We start from the raw sequence: 18,750 nt of genomic DNA on the forward strand, positions 1-18,750 counted from the left end.
AGGCCCAAAACGTCAGCTTTTGTGCTCCTGAGATGCTGCTGGGCCTGCTGTGTTCATCCAGCCTCACATTTTATTATGCTGTTTGTTACTAACAGGATGCTGGCATCACACCAAAAAGATGTAAACAGAAATGAAATTACATGTGATTCTATGATTAGATACCATTTGCTATCTAACCTGAGTGTGCAAAGAATAATGCTGACAGCCATTTTAGGATTATTAGTCACACTTACAGTGTGGCACATTTGTGTGCGTTAGTTGCTGCTTACATTAATAACATGATTTGCTGTGAGAAAAAGCATGTACACATACATTACTTGTTTCTAATTAATGAAATAGGTGATAACCATTCTCTAGTTCATTTCTCAGGGCAGTGTCTTAATCAATCAGAATTAACCTACCCAAGTTTAAAATTGAAACCAAGTTTAGCAGTTAAATGTCAGTTACAATTAACTGGTGCATTTTCCATGAAAATGCCTTTACTAGGTAGAGTCCAACTACAAACTAATCAGTGCTCTCTTCTCATGTATTATCAATGTTGTATTCTCACTACTTTGGTATTTAGTATGAATTGTCTTGATGAGTACGAGATGAAGATACTTGAAAAAAATGTCCTTCTTTTACGCCAAGTTCTGTACAACAAACTGAGTAAATATCTGTCAGGTGGGAACACTACAATGTGCTTTCAGAGCAGGTAGCTAATAACTGATCAGAATGAGAAAAGAATGAAACAAATTAGATGAGATGAATGTAAGATTACAGATGAAATTTTGACAGGCTTTTGAAAGCAAAATGGAGCATTAAGACAGACGTATTGAGAATGGGAGTGAAATTGTTGAAATCGTAGGTATTGGTCAGAGAACAGTGGGTGTGAGCAACGATAAGTCGATCAATATTGTAAAATCCAGGAATATACGAATAGACAGTCCTGGAGTTGATCACAGTTAGAGAGAGAGAGAAGGCCAAGGAAATATTTGATTGTGAGGAAAAAGATTTTTAAATCTCTGGAGCAGCAGTGAAGCTTAATACAGATGGGGATAATTAAAGTAGGAACAAGGGTAATGTGCCAAACAGCTTCTGTTGTTACTATCTTTTTCCATCCCTCTTTTTTTTCCCTTAATAAATTAAAAATGATTTTACACTCTGATCTTTCTGTCATAGTCACAAAGCAAGCATATTCACAAAAAAGCTCTGTTTCCTGGATATGTTTTTTTAATTGGTGTTGTTCGAGTTCTGATTATGTATCATTGATTGAGATTTCTGATTGGGAAATTCATTACTTTCAAAAAGTTCTTTACCTTTTTCTTGTGCTCATCAAGGAGTGGGATTTTATTGCTGACAATGGAGAAGTTTTGATTTGAAGAACCTTGTGTCAACATTAAGACTTTCAAATGAGATAACCAGTCCCTCGTTCATTTCTCAGGGCAGTGTCTTAATCAATCAGAATTAACCTACGCAAGTTTAAAAATGCAAAGTAAAACATTTCCTACTGCCAACAAGTCTGTGCTTCATATTGAACAATGATATATTTATGGAGCACCTTTAATGTGTTGAAACACTTGAAGGTATTTCACAGGAGCATTATAAAACAAAGTATGACAAGAGTTTACATAAGACAAAATTATGTCTGATGACAAATAGTGGGGACCGCTTTGCAGAACACCTCCGCTCGGTTTGCAATAAACAACTGCACCTCCCAGTCGCAAACCATTTCCACTCCCCCTCCCATTCTTTAGATGACATGTCCATCACGGGCCTCCTGCAGTGCCACAATGATGCCACCCGAAGGTTGCAGGAACAGCAACTCATATTCCGCTTGGGAACCCTGCAGCCCAATGGTATCAATGTGGACTTCACCAGCTTCAAAATCTCCCCTTCCCCCACTGCATCCCAAAGCCAGCCCAGTTCGTCCCCTCCCCACACTGCAACACACAACCAGCCCATCTCTTCCCCTCCCCCCACTGCATCCCAAAACCAGTCCAACCTGTCTCTGCCTCCCTAACCTGTTCTTCCTCTCACCCATCCCTTCCTCCCACCCCAAGCCGCACCTCCATCTCCTACCTACTAACCTCACCCCACCTCCTTTACCTGTCCGTCTTCCCTGGACTGATCTATCCCCTCCCTACCTCCCCACCTATACTCTCCTCTCCACCTATCTTTTTTTCTCTTCATCTTCGGTCCGCCTCCCCCTCTCTCCCTATTTATTCCAGAACCCTCTCCCCATCCCCCTGTCTGATGAAGGGTCTAGGCCCGAAACATCAGCTTTTGTGCTCCTGAGATGCTGCTGGCCCAGCTGTGTTCATCCAGCCTCACATTTCATTAGCTTGGTAAAGAAGTAGGTTTTAAGCAGTGTTTCAGATGAGAAAAGAGCAATGGAGAGGCAGAGTGGTGTACCAAGTGTAATCGGAGCCTGGGGCCTAGTCAGCTTCCAATGCTTGGGCAATTTAAAAGAGGATAGAATTACAAAAATGCAGATATCTTAAAGATTTGGAAGAAATTACAGAGATAGGGAGGGGAAGGCCATTTTGGTCAGTGGGAGTGGAGACATTTGAAACTAAGAATGGGAATTTTAAAATCAAGAAGTTGCTTCACCAAAAACGAATATGGGCCAGCAAGTACAGGGTTAGTAGGGGAACAGGACTTGCTGACAGTTAAGTCAATTATGTGTAGCTGAAGTCTACTGAACTCAAAAGAACTGTGCGGTTTGGCATTCTTCCCATTCTGCAACCCAATCATTCTTAGGTCTGTCTATAAGTAAATTGTCGAACATAGAACATTACAGCACAGTACAGGCCCTTCGGCCCTCGATGTTGTGCCGACCTGTCATACCGATCTGAAGCCCATCTAACCTATGCTGTTCCATGTATGTCCATATGCTTGTCCAATGACGACTTAAATGTACCTAAAGTTGGCGAATCTACTACCGTTGCAGGCAAAGCGTTCCATTCCCTTACTACTCTCTGAGTAGAGAAACTACCTCTGACATCTGACCTATATCTTTCACCCCTCAATTTAAAGCTATGCCGCCTCATGCTCGCCGTTCCAAACCTAGGAAAAAGGCTCTCCCTATCCACCCTATCTAACCCTCTGATTATTTTATATGTTTCAATTAAGTCACCTCTCAACCTTCTTCTCTCTAATGAAAACAGCCTCAAGTCCCTCAGCCTTTCCTCGTAAGACCTTCCCTCCAAACCAAGCAACATCCTAGTAAATCTCCTTTGCACCCTTTCCAAAGCTTCCACATCCTTCTTATAATGCGGTGACCAGAACTGTACACAATACTCCAAGTGCGGCCGCACCAGAGTTTTGTACAGCTTCACCATAACCTCGTGGTTCCAGAACTCGATCCCTCTATTAATAAAAGCTAAAACACTGTACGCCTTCTTAACAGCCCTGTCAACCTGGGTGGCAACTTTCAAGGATCTGTGTACATGGACACCGAGATCTCACTGCTAAGAATCTTACCATTAGCCCTGTACTTTGCCTTCCAGTTACTCCTACCAAAGTGCATCGCCTCACACTTGTCTGCATTAAACTCCATTTTCCACCTCTCAGCCCAGCTCTGCAGCTTATCTATGTCTCTGTGCAACCTACAGCATCCATCATCACTATCCACAACTCCACCGACCTTAGTGTTGTCTGCAAATTTACTAACCCATCCTTCTACGCCCTCATCCAGGTCATTTATAAAAATGACAAACAGCAATGGACCCAACACTGACCCTTGCGGTACACCGCTAGTAACTGGTCTCCAGGATGAACATTTCCCATCAACTACCACCCTCTGTCTTCTTTCAGTTAGCCAATTTCCTATCCAAACTGATATATCTCCCACAATTCCATTCCTCCGCATTTTGTACAATAGCCTACTGTGGGGAACCTTATCGAACGCCTTGTTGAAATCCATATACACCACATCAACCAGTTTACTCTCATCTACCTGTTTGGTCACCTTCTCAAAAAACTCAATAATGTTTGTGAGGCACGACCTTCCCTTCACAAAACCGTGCTAACTATCCCTAATCAATTTATTCTTTTCTAGATGATTATAAATCCTATCCCTTATAACATTTTCCAACACTTTACCAACAACTGAGGTAAGGCTCACTGGTCTATAATTTCCAGGATTGTCTCTACTCCCCTTCTTGAACAGGGGAACCACATTTGCTATCCTCCAGTCATCTTGCACTATTCCTGTAGACAATGACGAGTTAAAGATCAATGCCAAAGGCTCGGCAATCTCCTCCCTGGCTTCCCGGAGGATCCGAGGATAAATCCCATCCGGCCCAGTGGACTTATCTATCTTCACCTTCTGAAGGATTTCTAATACCTCTTCCTTGTGAACCTCAATCCCACCTAGTCTAGTAGCCTGTATCTCAGTATTCTCCTCGACAACATTGTCGTTTTCTAGAGTGAATACTGTTGAAGAATATTCATTTAACGCTTCCCCTATCTCATCTGACTCCACACACAACTTACCACTACTATCCTTGATTGGGCCTAATCTTATTTTCGTCATTCTTTTATTCCTTAAATACCTATAGAAAGCCTTAGGGTTTACCCTGATCCTATCCATCAACAACTTCTCATGTCTCCTCCTGGCTCTTCTGAGCTCTCTCTTTAGGTCTTTCCTGGCTACCTCGTAGCCCTCAAGTGCCCTAACTGAGCCTTCACATCTCATCCTAACATAAGCCTTCTTCTTCCTCTTGACCAGAGATTCCACCTCCTTCGTAAACCACGGCTCCCGCACTCTACAGCTTCCTCCCTGCCTGACAGGTACATATTTATCTAGGACACACAGGAGCTTTTCCTTGAATAAGCTCCACATTTCTAATGTGCCCATCCCCTGCAGTTTCCTTCCCCATTCTATGCTCCCTAAATCTTGCCTAATCTCATCGTAATTGCCTTTCCCCCAGCTATAACTCTTGCCCAGTGGTATACACCTATCCCCTTCCTTCACTAAAGTAAACACAACAGAATTGTGATTGCTATCACAAAAGTGCTCACCTACTTCCAAATCTAACAACTGGCCGGGCTCATTACCCAGTACCAAATCTAATGTGGCTTCACCCCTTGTTGGCCTATCTACATACTGTGTCAGGAAGCCCTCCTGCACACTCTGGACAAAAACTGACCCATCTATAGTACTCGAACTATAGTGTTCCCAGTCAATGTTCGGAAAGTTGAAGTCCCCCATGACAACTACCCTGTCTCTCTCACTCCTATCGAGAATCATCTTTGCTATCCTTTCCTCTACATCTCTGGAACTATTCGGAGGCGTATAGAAAACTCCCAACACGGTGACCTCTCCTTTCCTGTTTCTAACCTCAGCCCATACTACCTCAGTTGACGAGTCCCCAAACATCCTTTCTGCAACTGTAATATTGTCCTTGACCAACAATGCCACACCTCCCCCGCTTTGACCATCTTCTCTGTTTTTACTGAAACATCTAAATCCCGGAACCTGCAACAACATTCCTGTCCCTGCTCTATCAATATCTCCGAAATGGCCACAATATTGAACTCCCAGGTACTAACCCATGCTGCAAGTTCACCAACTTTATTCCGGACGCTCCTGGCATTGAAGTAGACACACTTCAATCCAACTTCTTGCTTGCCGGTGCCATCTTGCTTCCCTGAAACTTTACTTCAGACCACCCTACTCTCAACCTTTTCTATATTCGAACTACAATTTTGGTGCCCATCCCCTTGCTGAATTAGTTTAAACCCACCCGAACAGCCTTTGCAAATTTCCCCCCCAGGATATCGGTACCCCTCTGGTTCAGGTGAAGACCATCTTGCTTGTACAGGTCCCACCTACCCAAGAAAGAGCCCCAATTATCCAAGAATCCAAAACCCTCCCTCCTGCACTATCCCTGTAGCCACGTGTTCAACTCCCCTCTCTCCCTATTCCTCGCCTCACTAGCACGTGGCACGGGCAACAAACCAGAGACAACAACTCTGTTCGTCCTAGCTCTCAGCTTCCATCCTAGCTCCCTGAATTTCTGCCTTAAGTCCCCGTCTCTCTTCCTACCTATGTTGTTGGTGCCAATGTGGACCATGACTTGGGGCTGCTCCCCCTCCCCCTTAGGGATCCCAAAAACACGATCAGAGACATCACGCACCCTGGCACCTGGGAGGCAACACACCAACAGTGAGTCTCTCTCGTCCCCACAGAACCTCCGATTGTCCCCCTAACTATGGAGTCCCCAATGACTGATGCTCTGCTCCTCTTCCCCCTTCCCTTCTGAGCAGCAGGGACAGACTCTGTGCCAGAGACCTGTGCCCCACTGCTTTCCCCTGGTAAGTCGTCGTCCCCCAACAGTATCCAAAACGGTATACTTATTGTTGAGGGGAATGGCCACAGGGAATCCCTGCACTGCCAGCCGGTTCCCTTTCTGTCCCCTGACCGTAACCCATCTGCCTTTTTCCTGTACCTGAGGAGTGACTACCTCCCTGTAACTCCTCTCAATAACCCCCTCTGCCTCCTGAATGATCCGAAGTTCATCCAGCTCCAGCTCCAGTTCCCTAACGCGGATTTCAAGGAGCTGGAGTTGGATGCACTTCCTGCAGATGTAGCCAGCAGGGACACTAGTGGTGACCCTTACCTCCCACATTCTGCAGGAGGAACATTCAAATGCCCTGACCTCCGTTCCCATTATTCTAAATTCCCAAGGCTTAAAAAATAAAGAATAAAAAATAAACTTGTTACCTTACCAATCAGGCACACAGAACCTTTTTTTTGGTTCGAGGAGGAGGATGGGTGGGAGACACTACCTGGGTAGTGTTTCGGGTAACGCAACCACACAAATATATTACCTCACTCACTCAGCAGTCCCGTGTCGGCTCCTGCTCAGCGTTCCTCCGCTATTCACGAGGTAAGCTTTTTAAAGATTCAAAAACTGCAGGCTCGTGTCTTAAAGGAACTAGAGTGAGGCTTCCCACAATAAATTCCACAAAGAACCTATGGAATGAGCAGTGAACAACAAATGTTGTCATTTGAAACAAGGTTTGAAAGAGTGAGAGGTCATGATCTGACCAATCTATCATCCAGTTATCCTGAAAGAGTCATTCCCTAGCATACTCACTGATTATCTTCATTTATTTGAAACACCTAAATCAAATCATCTCTTAATCCCCTTATTTCCATAGAATGTACCCATGTTTACCTAGTATTTTATCATAAGTCAGTTTCTTCTTCCTTTGTGCCATTCTGATGAATCAATGGACTTTCTCCAAGGTCAATATATCCTTTCAAAAGTAGCATTCCGAAACCTGAACATAAAATTTCAACTGAGATCTGACCAGTGTTATACATAATTGCAGTTTTATTTCTTCATTATGTAATTTAGGCCTCTTCTCGATAAATCCAGCATTCTATTATTTGTTATTCATCATTTTTTTTTCCAGAATAGGCTTATAACGATTTACATATCGAGACTCTTAAATCCCTTTGCTCATCAGTTTTCTTACTCAGACTATACATCCAAATTTCACCCTTGCATAAACAGTGTATTACATTAACCTTTGTTATGTTAAATAGGTTTTGCCATTATGGTTGCTTCATATTTATTATAGTTCTTTTGTGCTCATCAGAGTGTTTATAGTGTCTCTCTTAGTAAAAGTTGGAATCCTAGATTCACGTTTCTTTCCTCTTAAATCTGTGATATAGCTTTTAGTTAAAATATTTTAGACATAATCAAGATAAGATTGGAAGAAATATTTTTCTTGAATAATTCTGTCTATAAAACGTATTATTTAATTAATTTTGGACAGAAAATTGTGAATCTTAATCAGGCTCTAATAAAGTACTGCAATCAGTTTTGAATACTGCACCTTAAGAAAGACATGGCCTTGAAGACTATACACAGGATAGTTCCATAAAACTGATAATGTGATTTAAAGCTTAAATTAGGAAATCAAATTGGAAAAGCTTCATTCTGTCTTAAATTTACAAAATAAAGACATGATCAAATCAAGTTTTAAAACTTTATAAAGAAATGGGTTAGAGTAAATATTGATAAACTATTTTTCCTGTTTGGAGAACACAGAATAAAATGACATCACGTTAAAATTAGAGCTTGGTTAGTTAGGACTGATATCAGAAAATATTACACAAATGACAATGGTAAAATATGTTCCAATAAGTTATGGATAATTGGCCATTTGAAGTTTTCTAGTCTGAATTTCTGGATATTGTTATAAAATAGTGTCAATGGCCAAGGAGCAAAGGCAAATAATTGAAGCTGACACACTGATCAGTCATGATCTAATTGGATGACAGGATAAGTTCTGTGGTCTGACTTATCAACTCTTGTTCCTCGTTCCCTTCTTTTACCTTTTTTCTTCAATTGGGAACATAGCCAATTTCAACTGGTGTTACAAAAGTGAATTACTGCAGATGAGGGACATCTAAAATTACTGAATTACTGAAACTGCTGGAAATACCGACCAGGACAGGCAGATTTTGTTGAGAAAGAACTACAGCCACTATTTCAGGCCAATAATCTTTCATCATAACTAGTGTTACTTCCACTGTGACATTTAACTAACAATGCTCAATTTGACTGCACTTCTTAGGGCAAGAAATGAGGGTATGTGATTGGCTATAAATGCAGAGATCTGGAAGATTAGAATAAGCTTGTACTGATTAGTGGACTGAGACTGATCAGGGTGTAATTTTTACACTGCAGACCAGGGAGTTTAAAACTTCCCATTCTTCATGCTTCTCAGGAGTGAATAGATTGGTGGAGAAAACCAAGAGTGGGGATAATGAGAATGTGGTGAAAAGATGGGCCCATCATGGTGAACAAATAGAAATGAACCTTTCTATTAATTGGCATGTAAAAGGGCTTCATTCTGTATTGAATAGGTTTTTGTAGTTTGTTTTTAGAAGTATAGATCTGTCTCGTGCTTTTGCCTTTGTGGATGGGTCACATGAGTAATTCATTAATTGAACTTTGCAGCTGCTTTTTAAGGGGGGAGTTTAAATTCAATCACTGTGGCCAAAAGTGGGTGAAGCCCCACTTCAGTAGTTAATATGACCCAAGATTGATCCCGAAGGTGGCATTTGGCCTTTGGCATCATATTAAGAACAAATGAGGATGAACAGTGGCCAGTGCTGAAGCACTGTCAAAGCTGATTTTTTGGCTATTAGAATTTACTTGGCCGTGTCTCCACACACTGACAAGTCTTCACAATGTGAGTAAAATATGTGTCGGGGTAGGATTTGACCATTCTTTGACCACGTGCTTGGCTCAACTAGCTATACACTGAACCTTGAAGACGGTGAAGGCCTAGAAGGGACAGTTCAACAACAGTGGAGCAGGAGCCGCAGGTAAGTGAGGAGGAGGAGGAATTGGAGGCAGAGGGAATTGTCCTGAACAGGGAGGTGCCTCTGCTGCACGAAGAGGTAGCCTGTTCCTGCTGACACTATTCAAGAAGGCAACTCTGCTCCTTCATGGGTGCAGAACTCAGTCTCTCCTGTGCAATCTTGTTTCCCTATGATGCAGTGGCATGCTTTGGCACAAACTCTCTCCTTCATGAAACCCATCTCCATTCCCTGTCACACCAGCTTCAATGGGACAGCAAATGTTACTCCATGTCAATTAAGAACTCTTCTCCATGAAAACCCAAATGACAATTGGCTTGAAGGCTAATAAAGTCAAAAATGATCAATTGCTCTGTGAAAAATTAGGGTTATGATCTGCTGGAATAATATGAATTTGGTGATGAGAAAGATTAAGAAAGAATAAATTGACAATATAAATTTACAGCTATTTTGTTCATTTTGTTGAAGGTAGATAGGAGCTTACAGAATCTTTTCTTGGGATGAGCTGATTAGCATCTATTATGTCACCCAGGGCTAAATTTTTCAGCTTTTTATGAGGTACCATGTTACCACTTGGCAAGTTGGTGGGTTACCCAACCAGGAATGGCTGCCATTGGGTCATTTATAATTCAGTTAGATGTTAATAGATTGGGGGGTGGGAGTTATTAACCCCCTCAGGAACTGGAGGCTCTGCTTAAGAGAGCTGCTGGCCAAACAAAATATTACTGCTGAGTCAGTAGTTAATTATCAATAGAGATCATTAGTGAACAATGCTATAAATGGGAATGGAGGTTATTTCAAAGGGACCAAACTGGTATGCCTTTGTGAAAGGTGTTGGAACTTGGTTTGAGGGAGCAGAGGCTAAAACACCTGATCATAGTCTGGGGGCTGAGCTGTGGGCTTTGATAGCACAGGAGACTTGCAAAGAAGGTCCTTCTCCTTGCCTGTCATTGAAACTACACACGTACAGCTGCCAGGCTTCTTAGACAGCCAGGGCCACCTCACCCATAGGTAAGATAATGACAGGCCCAAGATATTGGCTATTCATTGATTACTTAAAGGCACAAGGGTGGATGGACTACCTAATGCCTCAATTGTCTCCTCAAGTTTCATAAGGTCCATGTTAATACAGGATAATTTTGTGTTGGACTTTACATCCCAGCACTTAACTGGAGCTTTATCTAATGTATTTCTTGCTGCTATACAATGTTTCAGTCGGACTGATGAAATATTACTTGATAACTGTGTTCCATAGAAAAGTCGTATCAGACTTGAAACTTTAAATTTGTCTCTCTCTACAGATTCAGCCAGACCGGCTGAGTTTCTCAAATATTCTGTGTTTGTTTCAGATTTACAGCATCCACAGTATTTTGGTTTTATTCTTGCTTTATCAGTTTTCCTTGTGTATCCTTTGAGAAAATAGGTGAACATTGAAGAGAGTGATATTCTAATTACATGTGAGAATTTGTGTTCCCTTGGTGGGTTCTTGAAAATGTGGAAGTATTTTTAAAGAAGTGTACATTCTTATGAACATACCTAAGGCATAAAAATTTCATCTCCATGTTTTTACCTCTGTTTACCAAGTCAAGGTGGAAGCAAGTTATAAATATTGGAGGAGAATATTCCAATTGTCTGGAGTGGATTAATGCTTACTGTGATCACATGCTGCTTTCTGCTGCAGTATAAATATATTGTTTAAATAGGTGTTGTAATCTCTGGATCCAACAGACACAATTAGCAAGAATTTTTAAATTAGATAGAAAGAGTATTAGATGCCAAGACTAGAAAGTCTCGTGTGTTAATTTGTATCACAGGATATGAACTGCTTACCATGAGTACTGCTGAATAACGTTTCCTTGGGGTCAAGTCTATAAGACAATGTGATACCTAACTACATTTCCAGTTTAAACAGTTATCCCTCTGCTTTGCCTTCTCCAAATTTGCTCAGATGCCCTGGTGTAAAAGAAGTCTGGTTGGCAGGAAAATGGCTTTTCACCTGTCACTGTCATTAATACCAGAATTTCTGATGAGGCCAGCCTCTTCCACTATAATAGGCACAATATAATGGCCACAAGAACACAAGAAATTGGAGGAGGAGAGGCCATAAGAGCTATTGAACCTGCTCTGCCATTCTTTATGGTCATGGCTGATCTACAACTCCTCTTTCTTGCTGATACCCGACTCAGTTCTTATTCTCATTACAGCCTTAGTCATCAAGGAGCCATGGCAAAATCATTGTATCATGCCATAGAATCCTTACAGTGTGAAAACAGGCCATTCAGCCCAATATGTCCACCTTGACCCTCCAAAGACCGTCTCACCCAGAACCATCCTCCTACCCTTACCACATAACCCTCTATTCCCCATGGCTAACACACCTAATCTGCTCATCCCTGAAAACAATGGGCAATTTAGCATGGCCAAACCATTCAGACTGCACATCCTAGGACTGTGGGAGAAAACAGAGCATCCAGCAGAAACCCACACAGACATAGGGAGAACATGCAAACTCCACACAGATAATTGCCTGAGGGTGGAATTGAACCCAGGTCCCTGGTGCTGTGAGGCAGCAGTGCTAACCACTGAGCCACCATGCCATCCTGTCTTCAGTTGTTGGAGTAATATCTAGTACAAATGAAGATAACTGTGATGGCTTGAGGTAACTTCTCTCAGTCCAAAAACATCATTACAGGAGTTTTGCTTCATCAATTACCTCCCAAAAGTTTAAAAAAAAGTAAAATTTGGGAATGACATACTACTGGTTGTCTTGTCTTGTTTACTTCAAGATGGAGTTCTGTATGTTCATTTCCAAATATTACATCTTTTTGACTGTTTATTTTCTCTGGGCTACCGTCCATGATATGGTCAGCAATGAGGATGTTCACTGACGATTACATGATGTTCAATATTGCTCAGGACTCCTCAGATACTGAAGCAGTCTGTTCCCAAATGCAGCAAGACCTGGATGGTATCCAGGCTGGGCTGATAAGTGCAAGTAAGATTTGCCCAATATAAGTGGCAGGCAAGGACAATCTCTAACAAGAGAGACTCTAACCATCTCTTCAATGGCATCACCATCACTGAATCCCTCACTGTCCAGTATCCTGGGGGGTTGCCTTTATCTGAAACAGAACTGGACCAGCTATATATAAATGCTGTCACTACAAGAAAGGGTCAAAGGTTAGGAATTTAGTGGCAAGTAACACATACCCCTACCTCACCAATACCCATCTGCAAGCTACAATTCAGGACTGTGATGGAGTACTCTACTGTTGCCTGCTTGGTGCAACTCTAATACCAGACAAGAGATTCAACACTATCCAGAGCAAAGCAGCTGCTTAGTTGGCACCCCAACAGTTTTGCATTCCACCATCAATGCATTGTAGCAGAAGTGTATGCCATCTACAAAATGCACTGCAGTAATTCACCAAAACTCCTTTGACAGCACCTTCCAAAACATAACCACTTTCATCTCAAAGGACAAGGATACCAGCTGCAAGTTTCTACTAAGACACATATTATCCAGCACAGCACCATATTGCTAAGAATGAATTCCGTGAATGAATAAAAATAAACCTTTATAATAAGGGACAGCTGCATTCCTAATTGTTTGCTGCAGCTGCCTGCTAACTTTAAGTTCCTCATTCAAGCATGCCCAATTCTGTCTGAAAATCAACATGAACAAATTTCACACTTTTGAAAGAGCATTCTGCTTTCCTGTTCTTACAAACAAAATGAACAACCTCACACTCATTCACATTAAATTCTGTGATTTTTGTTGCTTCCTAACTAAGCCTGTCTAAACGCCTTTGCAATCTTTCTGCATCAGCTTGCAGAGTGTACTTTCCACCTAGTTTTGTACCAGAAGCAACCTTAGATATATTACTCCTACTCTTTTCAGACCTCTCAAATTTATATATGTAGGTTGAACAAGCCGAGGACCTACATTAGCCCATTGGCCATTAGGCCCAGCCTTCCAACTTAAATGTCTAACCTTTCAAGTTTAAGAGGTTTGCAGAAGTACGAATAGTTGACAGATGTGGAAGTTTTGATTGCTGAAAAAAAGTCTGTGTTAAAGGCACTATACACATTTTAACTCAGCTTCATACCCAGGAAGTGAGCATTTACCAGGGACACAAAATAATAAAATAAGCCCTATGACACTCATACAATTTATATAAGAACAGAAACACATTGTTGTCTGAAATTTCATATTACAAATGTCATCAACCTAAGTATACTACTATTTAACTAACATTGTAATTCAGTGAATTCTTATTAAAATTTGAATACACCTTGTTAACAGGAAGGATAATTTCAGAGAAATTGTTAAACAATAATTCTTGCATGTAAAATAGAGTAGCAAATCCGTTTTGAATTACTAAATGTTTATATATTAAATAATAATATTTGGGATTCTTTTCATAAAATCTGAACATCCAATTTAAATTAGTCAAAAAAATACAACTCCAGTTTTACAGTTCATCTGTTAGATGTTCACTGGAAGGATTAAATATATTTTTCTATGAATAGAATAACATTTTATTATGGGACATGTAGAACATAGAACATAGAACATTACAGCACAGTACAGGCCCTTCAGCCCTCGATGTTGTGCCGACCTGTCATACCGATCTGAAGCCCATCCAACCTACACTATTCCATGTACATCCATATGCTCGTCCAATGACGACTTAAATGTACCTAAAGTTGGCGAATCTACTACCGTTGCAGGCAAAGCGTTCCATTCCCTTACTACTCTCTGAGTAAAGAAACTACCTCTGACATCTGTCCTATATCTTTCACCGCTCAATTTAAAGCTGTGCCCCCTCGTGCTCGCCGTCACCATCCTAGGAAAAAAGCTCTTCCTATCCACCCTATCTAACCCTCTGATTATATGTTTCGATTAAGTCACCTCTCAACCTTCTTCTCTCTAATGAAAACAGCCTCAAGTCCCTCAGCCTTTCCTCGTAAGACCTTCCCTCCATACCAGGCAACATCCTAGTAAATCTCCTCTGCACCCTTTCCAAAGCTTCCACATCCTTCTTATAATGCGGTGACCAGAACTGTGCACAATACTCCATGTGTGGCCGCACCAGAGTTTTGTACAGCTTCACCATAACCTCTTGGTTCTGGAACTCAATCCCTGTATTAATAAAAGCTAAAACACTGTATGCCTTCTTAACAGCCCTGTCAACCTGGGTGGCAACTTTCAAGGATCCGTGTACATGGACACTGAGATCTCTCTGCTCATCTACACTGCCAAGAATCTTACCATTAGCCCAGTACTTTGCCTTCCAGTTACTCCTACCAAAGTGCATCACCTCACACTTGTCTGCATTAAACTCCATTTTCCACCTCTCAGCCCAGCTCTGCAGCTTATCTATGTCTCTGTGCAACCTACAGCGTCCATCATCACTATCCACAACTCCACCGACCTTAGTGTTGTCTGCAAATTTACTAACCCATCCTTCTACGCCCTCATCCAGGCCATTTATAAAAATGACAAACAGCAGTGGACCCAACACTGACCCTTGCGGTACACCACTAGTAACTGGTCTCCAGGATGAACATTTCCCATCAACTACCACACTCTGTCTTCTTTCAGCAAGCCAATTTCCAATCCAAACTGCTATATCTCCCACAATTCCATTCCTCCGCATTTTGTACAATAGCCTATTGTGGGGAACCGTATCGAACGCCTTGCTGAAATCCGTATACACCGCATCAACCGGTTTACTCTCATCTACCTGTTTGGTCACCTTCTCAAAAAACTCAATAATGTTTGTGAGGCACGACCTTCCCTTCACAAAACTGTGCTAACTATCCCTAATCAATTTATTCTTTTCTAGATGATTATAAATCCTATCCCTTATAACATTTTCCAACACTTTACCAACAACTGAGGTAAGGCTCACTGGTCTATAATTTCCAGGATTGTCTCTACTCCCCTTCTTGAACAGGGGAACCACATTTGCTATCCTCCAGTCATCTTGCACTATTCCTGCAGACAATGACGAATTAAAGATCAATGCCAAAGGCTCGGCAATCTCCTCCCTGGCTTCCCGGAGGATCCGAGGATAAATCCCATCCAGCCCAGGGGACTTATCTATCTTCACCTTCTGAAGGATTTCTAATACCTCTTCCTTGTGAACCTCAATCCCACCTAGTCTAGTAGCCCTAATCTTAGTATTCTCCTCGACAACATTGTCGCTTTCTAGAGTGAATACTGTTGAAAAATATTCATTTAGCGCTTCCCCTATCTCATCTGACTGCACACACAACTTACCACTATTATCCTTGATTGAGCCTAATCTTACTTTCATCATTCTCTTATTCCTTAAATACCTATAGAAAGCCTTAGGGTTTACCCTGATCCTATCGGCCAACAACTTCTCATTTCTCCTCCTGGCTCTTCTGAGCTCTCTCTTTAGGTCTTTCCTGGCTACCTCGTAGCCCTCAAGTGCCCTAACTGAGCCTTCACATCTCATCCTAACATAAGCCTTCTTCTTCCTTTTGACCAGAGATTCCACCTCCTTCGTAAACCATGACTCCCACATTCTACAGCTTCCTCCCTGCCTGACAGGTACATATTTATCTAGGACACACAGGAGCTTTTCCTTGAATAAGATATGATATAAGATATGATGTAATCTACCTGAGGGGGAAAAATGCTGGGTTAGAAAGACAACAAGTGAGAGCGACTATAACATGTATTTGTTGTCTTAGAAGATACAAGGTCTTACCAGGGAGACCTGCACAGTTTGTCGAAAGATAGTATATCCCATGGAAAGTCTAGCAGCCGACAAGCAAATCTTTCATAAGTCCTGTTTCCGCTGCTACCACTGCAACAATAAATTAAGGTAAGAGATAATTCTCTTTTATAGCCAAGGTTTTGAAAAAAATCATATTTGTTCTATGCAGTCATGTTATTCATTCTGTATCATGTTAAATGCAAATTTAAAGGATTCTACAAATATTTTTATGGTATTTTTCAATAAATTCAATCGAACATTAATATTTGACCGTTCTCTTTAAGTGAAAACAACAACAAATACCATATTAATCAAGTTACGTTCATTCTGCTTCATAAATAGATGTTAGGCTTAGCACATTTAGCCTAATTTATATACTTAAATCTGTGATAATTGAGCGTTTCTATCATTTTTGAATACATAATGCATGTAATGTTGTAGCAGCAAAATTATCGACAAGCAGACTAGGACAACAATTTGACTTAAGTAGCTGGATTTTTATGTTAGAGGTGGGAACCAGGAATTGGACCAACTTCCAATGTCACAATCCCACCTCACACCTGTCATTGCCCATTCTTCCTGGTGCAGTGGTGGAGACAGATTTGCCTCTGGAAGTATACACAAGGTGGGGGTGAATGGTTGATGAGACAGACAAGATAAAAGAGCCACCACAATTCAATGGGACATCGGCCAAGTTCTGGAGATGATTGTGAGGCCACTCAATATGTTCGTCCACTCTGACTCACATTCACTAACTGTACCTCCTCCTTCTCATCAAAACTCCCTCTCCATATCCCCATCTGTCCCTCAGCTCGTATAGGTTCCTAATCTGTTCGATTCTCTAAACACCCATACCACCTTACCTTTGCATAACTTTCCACATCCCACCTGCCTTATCCTCGTCGCTCCCGTATACTTATTTAATCAGTGTATACCATGTAGAGAACTCACAAGTCCTATAATGGTCTTTGGATGGTAAGAGATTTTCATAAAATTGTAGAAATAAACAGCAATTCAAAATACACTTGAAAATGAACCATAATTCTATCAAAAGATCATTAAACTATTGAGATGAACAGATATTCAATATTACCTTGAAAAAAAACATAATCCTATTAACAGGTCAGAATACCAACAATCATTTTACACTACTTGAAATAAAAATATAATTCTATTAAGGATTAAGAAAACCAATCAAGTTCTGAGATTCTGTGACAGATGTTTCAACAACCCAGGTGGAGCTTATTTCATTCGTGGATTTGAAATTCAGGCAAACGTTTGTAATGAGACTTGTTTAATAAGTGAGTCAAAAAAGCTTCCAGAGATTAATATATTAAGGTTTTTGAAGACAGCCAGAGACTCAGCTATCTGTAAAAACTTTTTAACAGTTCTGAAGATGACCGAATCAAATGATACATGAAAGTAAACAAAGCAGCTGCCAGAGTCAAATTCAAATTTTGCCATTGTCCAATGCAGATAAACACTTTATCTGGAAAATAATACATTCTCATGTATCTGAAGATCTCCACACTTTCAGAAAGCTGTTCAATTTCATGGTCACTTATATTTTAAAAAAAGCCCTATCATCAATCATTATATTAAAAATATGTCACTTCACATGCTGTAATACAATACGGTATGATAATTTAACAATATATTTTGAAATTACACGTCAAATTTTTCTCAGATTCTGCTATGGTCCACAATAACTCGCAGGTTTAAAATTCTGCTTTCAAAAGCCAGCCTGACTCCATGAAATTTGCAGGGGTTATGAAATGTTCATCTCCACAACACAGTCAGCAACACTGGGACAGTTGCTTCTGCATTTGTGAGCAGGAACTTCATTGCTCCAAACCGCTCCACCCTTATCCTACATAATTCCAAATTGATAGTGATAGGAGTGGGGTGGACATCTTAGAAATGTCTTGGGTCAAGACAGTAAGATCAAGGCCATGGTAATTTAATGATGGTCTCTGTGCCAGTGAAATAAATCTTTTCAGGATGATAATCTTAAATCATATTCTTTCTTTATTTTCACAAGTCTTGGAAATTATGCATCACTCCATGGACAAATGTACTGCAAACCTCATTTTAAGCAGCTTTTCAAATCCAAAGGCAACTATGATGAAGGTTTTGGGCACACACCATGCAAAGGAGGCCAGATAAGTAACAGCCAAACCAACTTCTCTGCTAATAAAATTAGTCCAGCCAATATGGCAAGGGCAGATTGCACTAAAATGAGGGAAAAGAAAACCGTTAGCGATGAGGTTTATCAGCTGGATGATTCAAATGATGTAGAGCAACAGAGCAAGAATACAGAGGATCAATTGAACAACTTGCCTGATCAGATCAAGAAGACTACAGAGAGAAATAAGTTAAATATCAACTGGCCACCTTCTATTGAAGAAAATAAGAAAACCTTCAGTGTAGAAGAGGAGGTGAAAGTGACAAAGCCAAAATGGCCTCCGGAAGGTTCCAGTCAGCAAACATTGAATTCTCAAGTAACTGAGTGTGAGGAAACTACAGAATCGTTAGTCAACACACTGCAATCACACACCAAAGCAGTGGAAAAAGCAGAAAGCATCTTATATAATGAACATTCTGACACTGAAAATGCTGAGAAAGCAGATATTGAAGCACAGTTTGAAATAGGAAGTAAAGAGA

At 40.9% G+C, this 18,750-nt stretch overlaps 1 protein-coding gene across 3 annotated transcripts in view; it reads left to right on the top strand.

Annotated features, from left to right (window-relative positions):
* Window positions 1-18,239, top strand: part of xirp2b (xin actin binding repeat containing 2b) — a 116,634-nt gene extending 98,395 nt beyond the window's left edge. For all 3 annotated transcript variants that reach the window (XM_048534610.2, XM_048534611.2, XM_048534612.2), the window contains 2 exons: window positions 16,061-16,194; window positions 18,128-18,239. In XM_048534610.2, the coding sequence (XP_048390567.1) occupies window positions 16,061-16,155 (95 nt within the window). In that variant the 3' untranslated portion in view covers window positions 16,156-16,194; window positions 18,128-18,239. The remainder of the gene's footprint in view (window positions 1-16,060; window positions 16,195-18,127) is intronic.
* The last annotated feature ends 511 nt before the right edge of the window (window positions 18,240-18,750 follow it).

This window comes from Stegostoma tigrinum, chromosome 7 (genome assembly GCF_030684315.1).
Source record: "Stegostoma tigrinum isolate sSteTig4 chromosome 7, sSteTig4.hap1, whole genome shotgun sequence".
In the NCBI taxonomy this organism is placed as follows: domain Eukaryota; kingdom Metazoa; phylum Chordata; class Chondrichthyes; order Orectolobiformes; family Stegostomatidae; genus Stegostoma; species Stegostoma tigrinum.